The sequence below is a fragment of the Eptesicus fuscus genome, chromosome 15, assembly GCF_027574615.1.
Source record: "Eptesicus fuscus isolate TK198812 chromosome 15, DD_ASM_mEF_20220401, whole genome shotgun sequence".
NCBI lineage: Eukaryota > Metazoa > Chordata > Mammalia > Chiroptera > Vespertilionidae > Eptesicus > Eptesicus fuscus.
The window spans coordinates 67,941,371-67,962,847 of NC_072487.1; the positions used below are offsets into that span (position 1 = coordinate 67,941,371).

The 21,477-nt window shown below is 50.1% G+C and overlaps 1 protein-coding gene across 1 annotated transcript in view; it reads right to left on the minus strand.

Moving 5' to 3' along the window:
• The window catches only part of PAPPA (pappalysin 1), a 218,523-nt gene that overhangs the window by 48,190 nt on the left and 148,856 nt on the right, over positions 1–21,477 (minus strand). The window contains exons 11-13 of the mRNA XM_028161419.2: positions 9,802–9,915; positions 8,720–8,855; positions 6,200–6,413 (exon numbers count right to left, since the gene is read on the minus strand). Of these exons, the coding sequence (XP_028017220.2) occupies positions 6,200–6,413; positions 8,720–8,855; positions 9,802–9,915 (464 nt within the window). The remainder of the gene's footprint in view (positions 1–6,199; positions 6,414–8,719; positions 8,856–9,801; positions 9,916–21,477) is intronic.

A 21,477-nucleotide genomic window follows, 5' to 3' on the forward strand; every position in this document is an offset into this window, starting at 1 on the left:
GGGAGGGGAACAGGGCAGGACACTTTGCATAGAGGGGTCAAGGGCAGCCTGCATGAGGGAACATCTGAACTAAGACCTGGATGGATGGAAGGGATCAGCCACACACAGGTTTGGGACAGAGGAACCCCGGGCAGAGGAAAGGGCCTGTGCCAAGGTCCAGGATAGGGTGGCACTCAGCATGTGGTCGAATGGAAAGGCTGATGCATGGAAATGCTTTGGAAACTGCGGCTCCCTGAGAAAGTGGTCTCTGTACTCGGGCTCTTTTCTGCTCTAGAAGGAAAACAGTCGCTGAGGTACCCGGCCACAGAGGTTCCGTGGTCAGATGAAAAAGGTAGCATTGTATTAAGGAGACCAGGTTGCTTTTTTCATTGCAGGCCTTCTCAGAACCTTGAATGTTCTTAAACCACACTGTGGGTTTCCAGGAGCGGCGAAGGTGTGCACTACTTTCCAAACGCTGATTACCTTTCTTTGTGGGACATGTCTTAGGACTAGTGTCTTCCAGAACATACTCGGGGGGTGAGGCAGCCCCGCTTTTTCAGCTTATCTGTCTGCAACTGGTTTGCAGGCTTGAAGAAGGGAGAAAAGAGGAAGAGAGGTAATATGCACTAGGCATCGGCCTCTGTGTTTCATCGACATCATCTTGTTTGCATTCTCACGGTGACTCCTTGAGGTGGTATTTTCATTCCATCTTCAAGAAGAGGGAAGTGAAGAGAATTTAAATTGCTCGTCCAAACATACACTGTGTAGACAGGATTCGTGTGAATCTGTCTGTCTGTCCCCAAAGGCCCTGACCCTCCCTCTTTCCAGTGAGCTGTAAAGGGTTATCAGAACACATTGTCCAAATATGACAAACATGACCCCAACTGCCCCTCCCAAATAATTTACTTTCTGACACAGCCCTATCATTTCTGAAACACAAAAACAAAAATTAAAACAAGGAAAACAAAACAAAAGGAAAGCCTTTGGCTTCATTAAAAAAAAAAATGGGGGAACAATTTAATACCCATGATGGATGGTCAATAAAAATCATTTAAAAAGGAAAAAGGAAGACACTTCCCAGAAGGGAGGAATGTGGCAGATGGGAGGGGTGGGGAAGGAGCACTGGTAATGTATGGATGAAATGCTCACATCTGGGAAAAGTTGGGGAACTCCCCCCGGCCCCAGATGCAGAGAGAATCAGATACTTATGAATTTTCTTTTCTTATCTATATTCTCACTCATTTATTTATAGACTCAAGTTCCACGTAGAGGTGAAACCTTAGGTGATCTGACAGCCAAGCCCCCAGCTGCTGCCCCCACCACCACTCAAAAGGGCCCTGATCATGCAAAACAGGGGACACTTGGGTCACGCTGCAGCCAGGACAGAAGTTAAAGGGTGGTGAGGGCTCCTCTCCTGGCTCTGTGCCCTTGACTCCTGGCTTGGCCCCTGTGCCCTGCCACTTAGCTGCAATCATGCCATGGGGAGGTTATGGGAGATAATAACAGCAGGTTGTTTATAAAGCATTGTGGGTTGTTCATATGGGGTCAGCAAAACAAAAACAAAGCAAAACAAAACAAACAACACAACAGCATGCTCGACCCTGGAGGAAGTGAAGGGAGAGGCTCTGGGCACCACGGCTGCAGGGGCGCGTGGGCAGCGAGTCTGAGAGACTGATGCAGCTCCCACGGCAGGAGGCTGAGGGCCAGATCCTGGAATTCTGGAAGCCAGTGATGTGGGCAGAGCAGAGATTCTGTGGACAGGTGAGGGCAAGGTGAGCTGGGTGTGCCCAGTGGAGGGCACATGCCGGCCGAGGCAGCCATTCACTCCGGTCCCAGGCTGCCTGCGGGACCGAGGCCTGTGCCTAGCTAGTCTGGCCGGAGGGACAGCAGTGTTAAAACCTCTGAGGAGGAGGAAAGATCGCCGACCTGGATCCGGAAAACTGGATTCAAATGCCGTTTCTGCCCCAGCTGTCTGGGTGACTTTGGGTCACTCACTCCTCTTGCCTGGACCGTAGGTGTCCCATTCTCAGATGAGAGAGCAGAACCAAAGAAGCTCTTAGAGCCCCCAGCTGTCAGGGTCATGGTTTTATGAGGGAAAAACAACAGAGGTTTGTCACTGCGGAGCCTTTGGAAGGGGAGAGAGTAGAGTTGATCCCAGAAATTGACAAGGACTTGGAAGAGCAGGATCTGATGGACGCTGAGGGGTGAAGCTGGACAGCATTCCAAAGAAGTCAGGGAGTCCCCAGCACAGTGAGGATGCACACACGTCAGGCACTGCACTTCTGTGTGCAGGGGGTACCCCCCCCCCGACCAGCGACCCCGGCAGGTGTTCTGAGAGGTGCTGAGAAGTTGGTTGAGCCTGTGGACAGCAACCTGAAGCCTGTAGTCTCCGCATGGGCAGCTTCATTCTGGGCTCCAAATTTTACATATGAATTCCTACACATTCACCTGGGAGGACATTTCACGCATGGGCTCCTATCAGCGCACAGCCCCCAGGAACTCTGGGCTCCAGCCTGTGGGCGCACACCACCCGCTCTGACCCCCAATCCACCATGGATGGAAGGAGCGCATATGAACGCAGGAAGAATGTCTTTCCTTTTGAAGCTGACCTTCTAAAAGTTAGTTCTCTCTCCGATGGGCTGGCATGGAGACTGTGGGAAGTTTGAGGTAGAGGAGGAAAATGCAAAAAAAAAAAAAGAAAGAAAGAAAAAAAAAAGGGGGGGCAGAAGAAGGGAAGGAAAGAAGGAAAATGGAAGGGAGGGAGGGATTGAGGCAGGGATGGAGGGAAGGAGGAATGGAGGAGGGAAAGAAGGGAGGGAAGAAAGTTATTTCTCTATATACATGACCCAGTGAATTTTATAGTACACTGCTCAATCTTTGCTTAGACCAGTGATGGCGAACCTATGACACGCGTGTCAGCACTGACACGCGTAGCCATTTCTGATGACACGCGGCTGCATGCCAAGGATGAAACATTTGCTGCTCCTGAGGATGAAACATTTGCGACTAGAGTCTTGGAGTTAGTTTTTTCCTCAAAGTGACACACTACCTGAGTTATGCTCAGTTTTTTGGCGAAGTTTGACACACCAAGCTCAAAAGGTTGCCCATCACTGGCTTAGACCATAGAGGTGGTGTGTGTGTGTGTGTGTGTGTGTGTGTGTGTGTGTGTGTGTGTGTGTGTGAGAGAGAGAGAGAGAGAGAGAGAGAGAGAGAGAGAGAGACCACGCTTTGCAACCCCCCATCTTTACCCTTTACCCTAACTCTGTGTGGAACCAGGGTTTGGCCAGAATTCCACAATTGGACCTCTTGTTTGAAACCTGATCCTGTTTTCTTGGACCCCTGTGTTTATTCCTAGGACTGCAGGGGGACTGGGGACGACCCCCGAGTATCAGTCAGAACACAGCACCTGAATCGATGTGGAGTATGATGCTGCTCATGGCAGCCCACTAGGCATCATGCTGCTCTCAGGAGAAGAGAAAGCAAATGAGGAGGGAAAAGGGGGGAGAGAGGAGAGAGGGGAGGGAGACGGAGAGGAGGGGGGCTAAGGAGAGAAAGCAAGCAAGAATAGATGGGGAGGGAGAAGGGGGAGGGATGGTAGGGTTGGGTGTGGCGAGGGGAGGGGAGAGTAGAAACAGCACCTTTCACTCCCTGGGGAGAGCCTGGAGTGAAGTGGGATGTGTCTACCACAAGCTGAAATCTATAAAAACTGATGCTGTTTACCTTGGTGCTTTGAGAATGCAGGAAACCACCCCATGGCTTTTTCCAGTTGTTGCTTATTTTTCTTTTCTTTCCTCCTCGTTTGTTTGTTTGAACGCATTTGCACATTTACACAGTCCTGCCTGTCCTCCCCCAACCCAGCCAGGCATTCAGGAGGGCCCTGCATCCCCAAGGCCTCAGTCCTGGGCGCTCTGCCTGCCCCAGCCAGGTCCCAGCCCAGGCCAAGCCCGCAGAGGCCTCAGAGCTGTGTCCTCAGCATTGACTGGCTCACTGACTAAATGCTCACAGGTGAGCAGCTGTGAAAAGTCCTTTTCTCTCCCAGACAGATGTTCCTGGCTCCGGGCAGAGCATGGCTTTTAGGGACAGACAAAGCAGGGTTTGGCCTCTGACTGCCTGGATGGCCTTGACTCCCTCACTGCATCCACACCTCCCAGAACAGTGATAATGAAATAAGATACTACAATCATAAGTGTCGGTCCCTTCCTCTTCCCTCTCCTCCCTCCCAGCTCTTGGGAACCACAGACTTTTAGAACTGGAAAGAACCACAGAGAACATCCAACCCATTTTCATTTTGCAGATGGGGAAACCAAGGCCTAGAGAGAAGGGGTGACTGGTTTAGGGTCACATAACCAGACAGAGGCAGGACGACGCTTTGCCCCAGTTCCATGTTCCTCCACAAGTCAGAGGATCCAACAGGCACTTATCAGTTGACTTGTTTCTGGGGTTAAACTCTCCTGCTGTTTACTTGGGGCACAGGAACCAAGAACTCGAAGTCCTCCGTGCCGGCCTCAGTGCACTTGCGGACGGTGCGGTGTCTGGGTGACGACGGAGAGCATTGTGGCCGAGGCGATGGATTTGCATTTTCCATCCGCAATGTTTCTCTGGGTTCTGAGAATTAACTTATTTTTATAGTCTGGGGAGCCGGGGAGGACAAAGCCCTCTCAGGGTGAAATGTAACAATGAGTGATATTTAAGGAGCTCTTTGGCCTCCAAAGGATTGCAACAGACTTTGCACAACAGAGGCCAGAGACAGTGGGTGCAGAGTAATGTGGGTGTTGCAACCACCTTTTGTGTCCTCTGCAGCAGCAGGGCCGTGGGAAAGGCCCAGGTCGCCCTCACACCCCTATTTCCGCTCCTGGCTCCCAGGTACACACGGCAGGGCTGCCTCGCCCTTCTGAGGGCCTCACTCTGGGGGAGCCCACTGAGATCCCAACTCTCTCTTTCTCCTTCTGGATCTCATTAAACGAACATGAGTGATACTGTGTGATTCTGGACCAGTCCTTCCCCACTTGGGGCCCTGGAATTCTAGACAGTACAGAAGTGCAGACACCTCTGCGTGCTAGACCCGTGGTCGGCAAACTGCGGCTCGCGAGCCACATGCGGCTCTTTGGCCCCTTGAGTGTGGCTCTTCCACAAAATACCACGTCCTAAACAGTCTATTTTGAAGAAGTGGCGTTAGAAGAAGTTTAAGTTTAAAAAATTTGGCTCTCAATAGAAATTTCAATCATTGTACTATTGATATTTGGCTCTGTTGACTAATGAGTTTGCCGACCACTGTGCTAGATCATCTCCGAGGCTTCTTCTGCCCTCCTCTGAGGAGTCTATGCAGGATTCTGGGCTGAAAAGCACCACCGTCACAGGAAGATAAATGTCCTTTACTCACGCATTAGCTTTGCATGGTGCCTAGCAATGTGCAAGAGCACCTTCACCTACAGCACGCTGTTTAACCCTTGCGCCACCCTATGAGGTAGATGTTATCACCCGTTTACTCCAAAACAGAAAACTGCGACTTAGAAAAGCAAAGCAACTTATATGAGGACACACAGTCAGGAAGGGGTAGAATCAGATCCAGTAAGAAGATCACCAAAAGGTATCCAGGAAACACCTTCCCCTCTTAGCCCTAAACCTAGTTCAAGAACAGACGCCAAGTCAAAGGCACCGAAGGGGTGATGCTATGCAGCTCAAAGACAGGCTCCTAGACCGGGGAGGGAGGGGGGCGGCGCAGGGGGATGGGAGATCTCAGGAGCCAGGCTTAGAGAAGACAGAGATTTCACCCGTCACTGAAAATACGCAGCGAACTGGGATGAGACAAATAACAGTCCTCCTCTCTCCCCCTAAATTTCAGAGAGTTATCCTTCCCGTCTGTGCCACTCAGGAAGCAGGATATTCCAGCACTTCAGAGCTGAGAGTCAGCGGACCCACCACCCTTTCTCTGTTCAAATGAAGATACTGAGGCCCAGAGAGAGAAAGCGATGTCCCAGGGTCCCCCTGCCAGCCACTGGGACTGCAGGCCAGCAAAAGAGGCCCTCTTTCCACCACCCAGCCCTGCAGACCTCCCCACCCCTGGACATCAGGCCCAGAGGCAGTGCTGCCCAGAGCCCAGGAGATGGAGGAGGGAGATGCCCGGAGATTTTTATGGCAATTCACACGGCCACCCCATTCAGAATTCCTCCATCTCCACTTGGCTGCGCAATGGCAGGGTGGGCAGACCCGGGTGCCTTACCTCTGCTCGGCAGAGCTGTAGGTCTCCCCTCTCTGGCAGCTGCTCAGGGTGACGGGGTCAAAGCCGTCGAAGGAGCGGAGGGCCACCCCCGAGATGGCGAGCAGGGGTGAGCTGAAGCTCACTCGCACCGCCTGGCTGTGGTAGAAGGGCTGGCTGAGGTCATGGACCACAGGGATAATCAGGGGATTGTTCCTGCAGCTCAGGACGTGGAGGCCTGTCAGGGGAGACAGAGGGCCGGGGGGCCAGGCTCATTACTCAAGGCCAGTCACGCCCTTCCCAACCGGCCCTTCCCCAAGCCCCCAGACCCTTTCATGTCCCTGCACAAAAGCACCATTGGGTGGCCGGTGGGGATTTTGAGTTTGATTGAAAGTTTCTTTGTCTGCCTTTTTCTCTCGGTTCCAAATCTTTCCAACCCCCTTGCCTCCCTGCCCCCTAAGCCTTCCCCTCACCTAGCGCCCACGGCCCTCTCCTCCCCCAAAGGGCCACCCCTCCGCCCAGCCTCCCCCACCTCCCACATTGCACTGGGGTCTGCTGGTCGGAACTGCCAGTGTTCAGGCTGCCTTCCCAGAAACAATTTCACTGCTACAGGCCATTGCGGTGGTACAAGGTAAGGGCCTCTGTGGACAGGAGACTGAGAACCCTGGGCAGGAAGTGGCCTTCCAGAGGGCCACAGAGCAGCCAGCAACATACAGTCCAAGTAGCATGCAAGCTTCCCTCACTCCAGAGCCCTCAAAAGAACCAGGAGCAGGTCCTCAGGTTCAGGAGGGAAGGCAGAGTGGCAGGGAGAAGTGCAGGGAGAGGGGCAGGCAGAGGGGCAGGCAGAGGGGCAGGGAGAAGGGCAGGCAGAGGGGCAGGGAGAGGGGCAGGGAGAGGGGCAGGCAGAGGGGCAGGGAGAGGGGCAGGCAGAGGGGCAGGGTGAGGGGCAGGCAGAGGGGCAGGGAGAAGGGCAGGCAGAAGGGCAGGCAGAGGGGGCAGGCAGAGGGGCAGGCAGAGGGGCAGGGAGAGGGGCAGGCAGAGGTGTGCATCCAGAAGGAGAGGGGAGTGATGGGTGGGATGCAGTGGGTGAAACAAAGTGGCTTTGGTGTTGGTGGAACTTGGTTCAAGTCTTGCTTTAGCCACTTCCTTATTATGTAACTCCAATAAACCCCACCACTCAGTTTCAGTATCTAGAAAATGGGATGATCCCAACCACGCCGGGCAGGCCTGCTAGGTGGGGGCATGAAGCTTCCCCGTTTGGTGGTCCATTCTCTCAGAGCTGGGAAGCATCTGAAGGGGAAGTCAGGATGCTGAGGATGGGAGATGGGCCGGTGGGAGGGACAGTGGCACGTGGAAGTCCCCGCATCAGGTAGCAGTTATGTAGGAGCTCCCTGGGAACGGGACCTGCCCGGCTCCACTGAAACCCTCTGCTCAGAGCCTGGCTGTGGTGCGCTCTGCCAGGACAGCTATGAAAATATTTGCTTCCCACTTAAGGAAATTTACCAGGAATCCAGATAAGTCCAGAGGGGTTTTCTTTCTATTCCTTATTAGGATGTTCCCCCTTGCCTTTGAAACTAACTAAATAAGTAAACATCAACACAAAACCGAAAAGCCTTCGCTGCTCCCTGGGCTGCTGCTTGACCCTGGAATGACCCGTCGCCGGCTTGCAATCTTGGGGTCTTTGAAATGAGCTCCCTCTGGAGTGTGTGTTACGGCTTTGATGCCTGGACTGCGGTGCTGGCCCGGGATTCCACCCATCTGGGATGGCTGTGTCGGAAACGTGGGAGCAGGTAACAGCACTTCCTGGGGGCAGGTGTCGTGCTAGGCACGGGCCACCATAGTCTCAAGCCTCGCTTATTTCCCATGTCGCTCTGACTGTACAATGGCTTCATTGTCCCAGAGCTCTTAATGAGGCACACAGAGGTGGAGAAAACGCTCCCACTTTCCAGGCGCCTGAGTGGCGGGGCCAGATTCTAACCTTGCCCATCAGCTCTATGTCCATGGCTCCTGTGGTATGCTGAGGCAGGTGGTACAAGTGCCAACTACAGCCTGTGTTCTGGGGCAGCTGACTCCTTCCCTGCCTTCCTAGTTCTGAATCGGACCTTTCCTGGTCTTACTCCCATGGGAAAGTCTGGCGCTCATACTGGACACATGGCTGTACTGGCTACAGGGTAAAGAGCCACTGCCCTGCGGCCTGGGCTCCCTGGGTCTCAAGGTGCTGATGCGGACAGTGAGAAAGGGCCTTACTTAGGTTCCTTCCCTGGGCCTTTGGAGGACCATCAGGGATGCTGAGTTACAGGTGTTTGGCAGAAGGCAGCTACTGGAGGGAGGACTTCCACACTGATCCCTCACCCCTGAACTTGTCAGTCAGGCTTCTCTAGACCCACAAGTACATCCTGACTTGAAGGCAATAAGAATGCCCGAGAGAGAACGAGAAAGAAGAGAGGGGAAGGGAGAGGCCTTCTCAGCCGACCCTCAGGACCACACTGGGCAAAGGTGAAACCAGGCACCCAGAGCCAGCCAGGCCCGAGGGGACATGCTCACCTAGATCGTGGCTCTGCTCTTTGGTGTCAAGCAGCTGGACGCTGATGGTTTCCTGCTTTTGGTCCCCATAGTAGGTCCCATCGGTCACCAGGTGGACAATGACAGCTGCAGCAACCATTGGCTGAGAAAAGTATGCCTGAAATGCACATGACATCAGAGGGTCACGCATGCCCCTGTCCCTGGTGGGGAAGCAGCCACAGGATGGCGGGGGGGGGGGGGGTGTCTCAGAGATAACATCCTGTTTCAGGAACTGGATTACTCATTGTGGCTCTGTAATGGGAATGGAGGGGGCAGTGGAGCCTCCCAGTGAACAGCACAGGCTCTGAGATCAGAAACTCTGTTCCGATCTCAGCTCTGCTCCCTCCGAGATGCGACTGTCCATCAGGGCTGGCTGTGCCGCTCTGGGCCTGCGGTTCCTCACCTCAAGTGGTGGATTAAGTGAAGACCCGTATCACAGCGTGGCTATTAGGCTCAATGAGAAGATGGGAGAAAAGTGTTTGGCACATACTAAAACCACAAAAAATGGTGTTGTTACTATTTGTCATTCCTCCATGCTAACCTCTGTACTAGGCACTGAGGAGACAAAGGTAAATAAGACATGGCCCATGCATTTCTGTAGAATATGAGGTTCAACATAGGTCAATGACATGCAAATCGAAATTCAATGCAATCCACAGTCCTTAGGAGGATGGCACCATGTGACAAGTGCCATCAACAGCTGACCAACCAAACATGTACAGGACTAGAGGAGAGAGAATAGCCACTTTTCTCTTGGGGGGATCACTACAGACTTCAGGGAAGAGAAGACAATTTTTAAAAGTCTTGAACAATGAATAGGAGGTTCCAGGCAGACAGAAGTATCCAAACTCTTCCAAGACAAGAATGACTGGGGGCGGGGGGAGGTATTTCACAAGCAATTAAGGGATTCCATTTCCAGAAGCATCCCACTGATCAGTGTTTTGTCCCCTGTCATTACAATGAGCATCCTCAATGGACAGACAAACCATCCTAAGAAAAGGTCATGGGAGGCAGAGCTTCCTGGGGCCTCCGGAGCATCTAGGGCTCTTCAAGCACTGGCTTACCCGGAGCCAGAACGTGGTCTGGGTCAGCTGGGAGTAGGGGTAGCTGATGGTGCAAGGATACCAGGCGTGCTGGGAGATGCCTTCACTGAGATCAATCACCTTGGTCCGACACACCTGGGAAAAGAGAAAGAAACACAAGTGCTGTAGAGAGTGGCAGAGATTGACTTAAATTTAAATTGATAAACCTTTGCTATCTACATATTTTGTCCTTGGCATTTGCAGGAAGAATCAGGGATGAAGAGACAATCAAGAGTCTACCCCAGGAGCCCACATTCTCACGCTGAGGAGGAAATCCTCAATGCCATTGATGGTAGGTAGAGTTGACAGAGTAATTCTATGGGAGCACAAATCCTAGAGGAGTTGATATTTGAGTTGGGTATGAACAGGGTAGAGATAAGGGGAAGGGCATGGCAGGTAGAGGGAACAGACGCAGAGGCTCAGCCTCAGAGGACAGCAGACATCCAGAAGGGTTAAGCTGTGGTAAGCTGCCTGGTATTATCTGAGCTGGGGAAAGTGGCAGAAAAGGCAGGCTGCGGGGTTGGATCTCGTAGACTCTTGAACACCAAGCAGAGCACACTTCAGAATAAATCTGTAAACTGTGCTCAGAGCTACATTAACAACAGAGCAAGACTGCGATAGTATGAACATTTGCTTCCCCCTAAGAAAATCAGCTCCACCACTTCATATGTATATATGTAAACATATATCCACACATACACATGCATTCATTCTCAATGACAGATATGCCAAATTTGTGTTAAAAGAAACACAAAGGTATAGACAAGCAAAATTCTTCAAACTTAGGGGCTTTGTGTGTATCCAAATGTCACTTCATTCACTGGTTCATTCATACATTCAGATTAATATTTATTGAGTCACTGCTCTTTGCCAAGCACTGTGAGATGAGAAGTGGACAAGACAGATGGCGAGGAGCTCAGAGTGGCAACATGTGCAGACGTTCATCGAGTAATTGCATAGACACACATAACTGTAAACTGCAGAGCAGGAAAGGGCTATGATGGAGAAGGACAGGAAGAGCTGAGCTGTTCTTGTGATTGGTCAGAACATGAGTAGGTCATCCCAAAATAGTGCTTTTCCTCTGAGCTCTAAAGTGGCTCCTCTCTCCAAACCTCCCTGTGAATTTGGGTTTGTCATTCCACATCTGCAGATATCAATCTGCTCATCTAAGAAGTAAGGCTGACCTGGATAGGATCAAGATATCCAAGGATGGCCGAAACCGGTTTGGGTCAGTGGATAGAGCGTTGGCCTGCGGACTGAAAGGTCCCGGGTTCGATTCCGGTCAAGGGCATGTGCTTTGGTTGCGGGAACATCCCCAGTAGGGGGTGTGCAGGAGGCAGCTGATCGATGTTTCTCTCTCATCGATGTTTCTAACTCTCTATCCCTCTCTCTTCCTCTCTGTAAAAAATCAATAAAATATATTAAAAAAAAAAAAAGATATCCAAGGATGAAGGATACCTATTCTATCAATATCTACAGTAGCAACAGATTGGAAATAGTTTGTCTGTTCATCTGTTAGGGAAGGGATGCATAAAATGACATATTTACATGATGGGATTCTATGAGTAAAAGTGTACTAAGAGGACTGAATGATATTCATATACAGGGATGATGCTAACAGTATTTAACACCTGCTTAGTATGGGTCCTGGCCAAGCAAAATGGAAGCCTTACTTGGGAGTTCACAGACATCAACTTGGAAAGATTGCAAAAATATAACACTGAGTAGATTAAAAAGAACAAGACCTAAGTGGATAAGTACATTTTGATACCATTATAAAAATCACACAAAACAAGATTATACCCAGGGATTCATATAGATGACAACAGAAGAATTAAAAAATGGAGTAGAGAAGTTCTACACCAAATTCACTAATCAAAGGCAAGATAAAAATACTTGGCTGCACTGTAATCTATAATTGCAAACATTAATGCTTTTCTAAAAAATAACTTTTTTTGCCCTAGCTGGTTTGGCTCAGTGGATAGAGCATCAGCCTGTGGACTGAAGAGTCCCAGGTTCGATTCCAGTGAAAGGCACATGCCCAGGTTGCAGGCTCGATCCCCAGTAGAGGGTGTGCAGGAGGCAGCCGATCAGTGAATCTCTCTCATCAATGATGTTTCTATCTCCCCCTCCCTCTCCCTTCCTCTCTAATCAATAATTAAAAAAATTTTATATCTTTAAAAATATATAACTTTTTGTTTTGAAGAAAAGTTGCAAAGATAATACTGGGAGTTCCCTATACCCTTCATCTAATTTCTCTCAATGTTAACATCTTCATCAATTCATTCTTGAGACCTCAGAGAAAAGAAGAAAGTTGCTTAACCAACTTTGGAGAATCACCTTGTCACTCAAGAGTTTTGCAATGGCGAGCTGGCTATGGATTAGGGAGACTTGGTTCTGGTCCAGGCTCCCCAACATTCGATGTATATTTGTGGACTAGGACTAGTTATTTCACCCCTTTGAACCTGGAGTTTATCTTTCACATATGAATATTGGATGGTGTCATAGGTTTTCAATGTATCACCTATGAATTCCTAGGGTTCCCTGAAGGTGTCAGCCTGGGGTTCAGGATTCGGAGGGGGGGGGGAAGGGGGTGCAGGACCTACTTAGTTTCTACTCCACCATTTCAACCAGGCCATCATCTGAGCATCATCAGTTTTAGATATCAAGCCGCCTTGAAAGTTTCATTTACAAAAAGAGCTTTAATGCTTCAAAAACATTGAAAATTATTGAAATGTGTTCGTCGCCAAAGTTTCCCTCACAGCTCCCCGAGACATCAGTGGGTCCTGGAAATGCAGTGTTGGTTTCCTGAATGTCACAGGTAACTTAAGAAGAGTCAAGGTTCCAGGGATTAAGTGATGGCTTCTAGGAGCTTCAAGCATTCAGATCTCTAGGAGCCTAACACCCAAGGGACCACGGGTAAAACACAGTCACATTCATGGGATAGAAGACATATTCAAGTTTATTTATTTTTCTCAAAAAACAACTGGGACCGAATTTAGGCAGGCCTGTCAGTGGATTGTGTTACATTTTACAACTGTGTGAGACTTTGCATAAACTATCTATGGCATTCGGAGTTCAGGCCAGCAATTCGACATGTATCATTTTGGAATTCTTTCCCCTTGTGGTCTTAGCTGCCTGTCCCCCAGCAGAGCGTGGTGGGGCACATCTCTGGAGGGCTGGGGTGTGTGTGTGTGTGTGTGTGTGTGTGTGTGTGTGTGTGTGTGTGTGTGTTGGGAGGCATTGGGGGCTTATCTCCGCATCTAAAGCATTCCCAGTCAGAGAAGTCTTGCTTCAATACAATTTCCTCTTATCTCGGCAGCCCTATCAGCGCTAGACAGGGCTTTAGAAGGTGCTGCTGTTAATTCTTTTCCTGTTTTCCTATTCAGGGTTGGGTTTGTTTCAGGCTGGCTGGGATCCTGACCAGGGACAGTCAAGGCAGATCAGAGAGGAATGAATAAATCCTCAAAACCCCCATTGATCTTAAAACCATCTAGGTTCCTGGGAGGTGGGGGAGGCTGCGCAGGGGGACAGACACTCGCAGCTCCTGCTTTGATGGACCTGGCATGCCTCTGCTCACTCAGCTGCCCTTTATGGAGGGTGCATGGCACATTGGACTCTGAAGCCCAGAGAGGAAGAGAGCCTTGCCCATGCCCATGGAGACACTTGTATCCTAGGTGGGTCACTAAGGATACAGGTGTGATCCCAAGGTAACAAATTCTATGGGGATGCTGTTTTCCTCCACCCCGTTTTTGTACCTTCCCCTCCAAAAGCAAATCCAATGCCATAAAGCATGAGTGGAAATGTAAAACTGACTGAACATTCTGTGAGGGAACAAGCAGGAGAGGCACATCACACACTCCTGTGAACCCAAGCTCTCCCTCCAACACCCCACGTTCCTCTTCACCCGTCATATCCCTTTGTCCAGTTTCTTCAGCGTCACTGGCTCCAGTGACCTTCCCAATCTCTCCCGACCTTCTCCCCTTTCCAATTTGCATCTCTGTGAAAACTGGTGCAGAACCATCCACTTTCCCTTAGGTTCTCTACTCTCACACGTGCAAATCTTTCCGAGGACGCCAAGGGTTCCACCCCGCTCCCCAGGCCCAGAGATGTCAGGGGGTTGAACATAGTAACTTTTCTAACCTCTGTGTCCCGCTGGTATGAACAAGATCTGATCCCTCCCTTCACATCGCTCACTGTCTTAGGGCACACAGAAACATCTGCAGCCTCCAGGCTTCAGATTCCCCTAAAACAGGGGTGGGGAACGATCGGCCCAGGGGCTGTATAAGGCCGGCCAAATCACTTGGTCTGGCCCTGTCAAGGCACTAGGGGTGAGATAATTAAATCTTTGATCAAATATAGCAGGCTAATTTTTAAGTTGATAATTTTATATGGCCCCACAAACGATGTTATAAATATCCAAATGGCCCTTGGCAGAAAAAAGGTTCCCCACCCCTGCCCTAGAGAGATAAAGAGGGGGTCTCCTATCACTGAAAACCATCCGTGTGCACTGTCCACACCCATGGTTATTGTAGTATCATCTACAATAGTTAAGATGTGGAAACAGCCTACCTGTGCATCAACAGATAAGTTGATAAGCAAAATGTGGTATACACATACCATGGAATAGTATTCAGCCTTAAAACAGAAGGAAATCCTGCCATTTGAGGCAATATGAATTAACCTTGAGGACATTATGCTACATGAATTAAGGCAATCACCAAAGGGCAAATGCTACATGATTTCCCTTCTATGAGGTATCTAAAATAGTCAAAGTCATAGACTCAAAGAGCGGAATGGTGGTGGCCAGGGGCTGGGAGAGGGAAAAGTGAGTGGCTGATCACTGGGCCCGAAGTTTCAGTTAAGCAAGATGTTAAGTTCCGTTCTAGAGGTCAGCTGTGCAACGCTGTGTCTACAGTCAGCAACACTGTACGGCACACATAAAAACGGAAGAGGGTGAATCTCTTGTTAAGTGTTTTATCCCAATAAAATGAAATAAAACAAATGCTATTTTGAATGATTAAAATATTGATGTTCATCAAATGAATGAATACATTAATAAATAAATGATCTGGTGAGAGTGGGAGGGAGGTTTATATAATGGTGTTAGGCAAGGAGTCATGCGGTTGGGCTGGCAAGCACCCTCCCTTAGGTCTTGCCAGGGCTGGAGGAGGGATTGCCTAGTATCCTCTTGATTGCTTCATAGACAGAGAACTCAGTTCCACGGATAGACAGCCCACTTTAGCTTTGGACAGCCCTGCCAACAGCCAGGGGGAGATACCTGGCTGCACTTTCTCCTACTCTTTCAGGGGATTTGAATACAGGTTCTCTACTGGGATGGTTCCTTTTTCAGTGGTCAAGGGAGGCAGGTGATTTGCACAATATAACACAGGAAGTAAGTAAAAAGTGGTTATGAAAATGTAAAATGGATGCCCTTTCCTCACCTATGTTCTGCACCCTCTCAATCATACTTTTGTTCAGTAGAAGAACCCTTTCCAGTGAAAGTTCTCCCTCTTCCCCCAAGAATTCCGTGGCACAAATAGCAGACAAGAATTCGGGTGCCTTTGCCTCTTTCTTCTCTAAGAAACCCAACCCTAAGTCTCTGATGGAGGCTGAGCAGGTCAGTGCCTCCTATCACCATCTTAGCACCTGTGGGAACCCAGGGGCAAGCAACCTTTCCCCCACTTGGCATAAAGATAAGGTGGCCTATCTTTAGCACAATTCCTTGTTCTCTCCATCATCTTCAGAGATACCTGCTTACTTCAACTACACCCCTGGGAAACAGGAGACCCAAGTCACTTCTGGCTGTGTCCTTGTTAGCTGGACATCAATCTTCCCACATGTGAAATGTAGAGCTTGTATTAAATAATCTCAGAGTGCCCAGTTAATAGCATCCACCAAGGGTCTCACGGTCACAATAGCATTTCATCCTCACAATCGCTCTGTGAGGTTGAGATGATCATACCACTTATTTGATGAGGAAATGAGGCACAGAGGCTTGACATGACTCTTTCCAGGCCATACATCCAGTTGTGGATGAAACATGATGCCTGCGACGTCATGTTCTGTGTACTCAATCATGGAGCACCACGACTGTCTTGGTCAGAACCTCCACTTCCTCTAACGGAGAAGAGAGCGCAATCACCACTCTGTCACCTGCTACCTACCACGCCCTCCACGGCTTCCCATGGACCACAGGATGGGATGGCCCACAGCTGGACAGAGCAGTTTCCTGGGCACAGCTGCTTCGGCCTGTCCCTGCCTCCACTGTCAGCTGCCTTGCCTCCTCCCTCTAGCGGCAGGCAGGTGTCCACACATGTGCACATCTGCGCTCCCTTCTCATTGGACAACTCTCTCCCACATGCTGCTGACTGCCACCTGATACTTGTGCCCAGACTCCTCCCTGCACCTCAACTCCCCTCCACTGCACAAGACTGGCCATTTTGTGAAATACTGCGCACACTTCAAAGCCAGTCTCAAATGTCACCCCTCCTCTGGAAGCCTTTGCTAGCCCCCAGGCAGAATCCATTGCTCTCTCTTATGTGTTCATAGAGTTCTTTATATAGACACCAGTTACTGCACTTGTCAAGTTGGATGACAGTTGTTTAGAGCCCAGTCTTATCCCTTTAAACTCTGAAGACTTCTAAGGTGAGAACCGGGTTTGAGTTACCTTCCAAGAAATCTTAGCAGATTGCCCACCACATGGGATGCCACAGTTGCCCAGGGAACAATAGTAACAACATAGTGACAACAGCAGAGCCGCAGCAGCCTATACTGCATGCCTGTTCTATGCTGGGCACTGTTGTAAGGACTCGATATGCACTCAATCATGCAGTCCTCAGCACAACACTGTGAGGTAGGCACTATTGTGGTACCCGTTTTATGGACAAGGACACTGAGGCCTGGCAATATGCCTAAGGCCACACAACTGGTTGGTAGAACCAGGTCTCAAATCCAGGTACCAAGTCAGCCCACACTCTTCACTGAAGATGCCAGCTTGCAAAGGGCCTGCCTCCCTAGCTCTCAGGGCTGTTATGTTGGATGGACTTGGGATTTCTCCTTGTCGCCTCCACCTGGGCTCCTGAGTAGGTGCTAATTCATCAGACCCAAGCAGGCCCTTGTCGGTCTGCCCTGGGCTGGGCCATGTGGCTGTGAGAGCCCTGGATGGCCAGGCAAGGGACCTGCCTCCTAGAACTGACTCAGTCGCTTACTTCTGACACTCATCGCTCCCACTTGTAGAGGATGGAGCAAGAGGAACCCCCAAAGGGCGTTCAGTGCTCACGTGCAGCCAGCTTGATTTCCAGCCTCTTCCTAGTGCCTGCGGCCGGGGAAAGTACTGGACCTGCAGTGCAGTGTCCCCTCCTGTTGGCCTCTCGGCCCACCCACAGGCCCAGGACTTTGATACTCTGAGGTGGAAGCTCGTTTCCCAGCCACCTTTTCTGCCTAAGGCAGCTGGAGGAGTAGCGTAACAGTTCACTGCACCCATTCCAGCAATGCATTTTCTGTTTTTTGTTTTCTCTTCATGAGTGCTGCAAAAGAGCTGGGAGATCCTCTCCAGAGCTTTGAGATCAATGGATGTTTGAGCTAGGATGGTCCTCAAAGATGTGATTCCAGCCATGGCACCCAATAGATGGGAACAGAGCCCAGTGCGGAGGGGAGAGACATCCCTTGAAGGGACGCTGTAAGTTCCTCTGGGATGGGCTGGGACGTCTGGTGGTGCCTGGAGTGCCCAGGATGACAGAATCAGAGGCCTCCGTGTCCCCAGGACCCGTGACTCTAGTCCACTCCATGCACTGCTGGCCACTACCTCCAGCACCCACCGCCAAACCCACTCCTTTGCAAAGACTGCTTTCAATTAGAGGAGTTAACGATGTCTTGCTTTCAAGAGGTTTTTTAAATCCAGTTTATCTTCCACCCACATACGACGTACACAAAGGCGGGAGAACAGGGGAGCCGGAGTGCTGGTATTTTCCCACACAGGGGAGATGTCATGAGGTTCCTATTGGATTTCTCTTTTATGGATTTACATGCCCTTTTGTCAATCACAGGAGGGAGGAAGTGCTTGTCAAACCTCTAGCCCATCCTTTCCGATTTCCTCTTTCAACCCAAAGGGATTTGAGAATGGGCCTCATAGGAAAAAAAAAAGGAGGAAAAAGGAATAGGGAGGGACGACTGTGGGGGTTCTTGCTGACAGCAACAATACACATGAACGCTCACACGCACGCACACGCACACCAGGCAGTGTTTCCCAAGATTTCTACTCGGGCCACATTTTCACCTCAGGCTTGAGGGTCCAGTGCCAACTTATTTCCCCAAGAATTGCAAGGTTGCAAGAGGAGCCAAGTTCTGGATATGATGACTGCAGGGGGATGCCTGCTGGGAGGCAGCCGTCATACCCTGGCTGTGAAGGGCCTTGGGACACAGGAACACGAAGTGGTGGCCCAGGTGAAATAAAGCCACCTCTGTGTAGTTAGCTTGGCTGTTCCTTACAGAACATGTTGCTCCCTCCTCAGCGCTCCCGTGGGGGAGGGAAAGGGCACCCACTCTTAAAGATGGCCAACTAGGAAGGCTGCTCACTATGCATCCTCTCATTCAGTCCTCCTACCTCCTAATAACCCCAAGGAGTAAGCATTTCTGTCCCGTTAGACATAAGCACTCTGAGGTTTGGAAGGCCTTGTTGCTCCCCCATGGCTTAGGAGTTAGTTTAGAGTAGCTGGACTCCAAGTTCACTCTTTCCACCCAGTGGCTGGACTTCCCCATAACTCTTGCTCATGCCCTCTGTGTAATGCACTTGCGTTTCCCATATGTCCACCTGTCTCTGTGTGTGAGCTTCAAGGACAGTGCCTGGGCCTGATTTCTCTCTCCTTTGCACTGGTGTCACTGGGTGGGGCTCACCGGACTTGCCTATATTGAACTGGTGTGGCTTTTCCAAGGTGATCCACATGGTTCAGGATGACGTATCTGACCCATAAGCCCGGGTCTCTCCAGGCCTAGACCAATGTGCAGAGATGGTATCGATCCTGTGGTTCAGGGAAGTCAGTGGGAGACCCAGGATTAAGGCAGGAGGACTGGCAGGCTCCACAGCCAGACCTGGCCACCCCCGCAGCCTCACATGCAGTTGCTGTGCATTAAATATGATGATGACACTAGGAACTGCTATTCATAGTCATTTCTCTCACTAGTGTTCTACACCACAGAGCCTGTTGGGTACCATTGTCTCACTGAATCCTTCAAACAGCCCTATGGGAAAGGTATTAGTCACTCTACTTCCAGATGGGAAACTGAGGCTGATAGCTAACAGGAAGTGGAACAGCCCCTGAGCCCACTGGACCAGTCGAGCCAACATGTGGTGCTGGGTGCCGGCATTCTCCCATCTCAGGACAGATGGCATTAATACACCGTGCATGCTCTTCCCCGCCGTACAGGCCTCTGAATCCATCTCAACAAAGGCTACCATGAGCGATGTGATTGGTCAGGAGTGGCCCAGGAAATGAACCCATTTGCAATCCTTGAGCTTGCTGTTAGCTCACTGAGAAAAAGAATGGGGTCTTGCTTGTTGCGTCTTCAGCATAACTAGTGAAGGAAGGCCTAAAGTAGGCACTAAGCAACTATGAGTTGAATTTTAAAAATGTACTAACAATAATAATAATAATGTTATCAATCCTTCGCTATATGTCAGACTTTCCAACAAGTGCTTCCATGTCTCTTCGCAAGTGATGACGTATGACCCATGCAACCCAAGTTCCCATTCCAGGTTCAGGCCTCTCTCTGTGTCTCAGCGTCCTGTCATCCTCCTCAACCCAAGTTCTTCTTCTCCTCATTCTTAAGTCCACCCTGACCTCTCTCCTATGCCCCTTATTCCAAACTAACCCCCTGAACATAGACAACTTAAAGGGCCACTGAAGGTTAAAAGATATAGAACACAACACAACACAACACACACACACACACACACACACACACACACACCTCTTCAATCCCCTTCTCTAACCTCCTTTTTACACACGTGATAACAATGGAGAGGGGAGGGGAGAGGAGGGCAGGGGAGGAGAGGGGAGGGCAAGGGAGGAAAGAGAATGAGAGAGAAAATGAAAGAATGAGCCCTGGCTAGTTTGGCTCAGTGAATAGAGCATTGGCCCTCGGACTGAAGGGTCCCAGGTTCGATTCTGGTCAAGGAATTTTATCTCAGTTACAGGCATGATCCCCGATCACATGTGGGAGGCAACCAATTGATGTTTCTCTCTCTGTTTCTCCCCCTTCCTTCTACTCTCTCTAAAAATAAATAAATACATACATACATACATACATACATACATACATACATAAATGGAAAAATATCCTTGGGTGAGAATTAACAAAAAAACAAACAAACAAAATGAGAGAAAGAGAGACAGGGAGAGACAGGGAGAGAAGGAGACAGAGACACCAGGCTTTCTTGCACAGACTCTTAGAAACAATGATTACCTCCCTAGGCCTCCAGAGCAGCCTTCCCCTTTGATGCCTGCCTTAAAGAGACAGGAGGGGAGGGGAGGGTGGACTGCCTTTCTTTCAGTCCCAGGATTTATTATTCGACGTGCACTGACAATCAAGCAAAGAGACATTTCCTGCACAGAGGGCCAGTGTGTGGCCAGAGCAATGGCACCTCCTCCCACCACAAGTTCTGGAAATAGCAGCAGACCTGGGCCTCCACGGAGACACTTCCAGATAAGATAATTGGGTATCCATGCCCTCCAGCCTTGGAGCTCAGCTCTGGGGTGATTAACACCTCATTTCCCTCTGGGTCTGTCCAGAACCTAAGAGGCATTTCACATGCCTTAGGGGTCTAACATCCTCCAGGCCTGCACCTTCCCACAGGTCTGAAATCCTTTGGTTTGGGCTGTACTCTCCTGACCTGATCCAATGATCGTACAAGAAAAGGGCGTGGAGCAAAGAGATCATGCCAGACGCCACTGTTCTACAGCGTGCTAACATCTGTACAGGAGGGGAAGCGGTGTCTTAGAAGAGAGATGGTTCGGAATCATAGAACTGATTCTTGGGGACTGGCACTGCTCATGCAATTGCTTAATTTCACAGAGGCTCTGGATTTCTAGGGGACAGAGATTGGATACCCCAACCTTCTTCAAAGGGAAAGTCTATGCAAGAGGCCTGACAGAGCCCCTCTGACAGGTGGCAAACCCAACTTATTTTCTGTGCCATCATTTAAACCAGCCACTATGGCCAGCACCTGTGTTCCAAGGGCAGATGCTCACATTCCTCTGAGGCAGGGGAGTAAAGAGTGTGCCAAAGCCACGCCTGTCTGGGTCTGACCCCTGCCTGTGCTACTCCAAGTCTGTCCCCTATTATACAGATGAGGAAACTGAAGCCGACACAGTGTAAATGGTGATCATAATGAGGTGACAGTGATGAGCACCCCTCTGCTTTACCTCCACTAACTCCATTCTTACATCATTGTGAAGGGGAGATTCAAAGGACCCCATTCCAGATGGGGAAACTGAGGCCCAGGGAGAGGAAGAAATCACCACGATAACAGTGGTACTAATGATTAAAAGGATGGCACTGGTCACCAATTTGCATTTTATGGAAGGTTAGTTTCCAGGACTCCATCCCACGGGCTGGGCAGTCTCTCCCCATGTGGCTGCACCCATCACCGAAACCCAG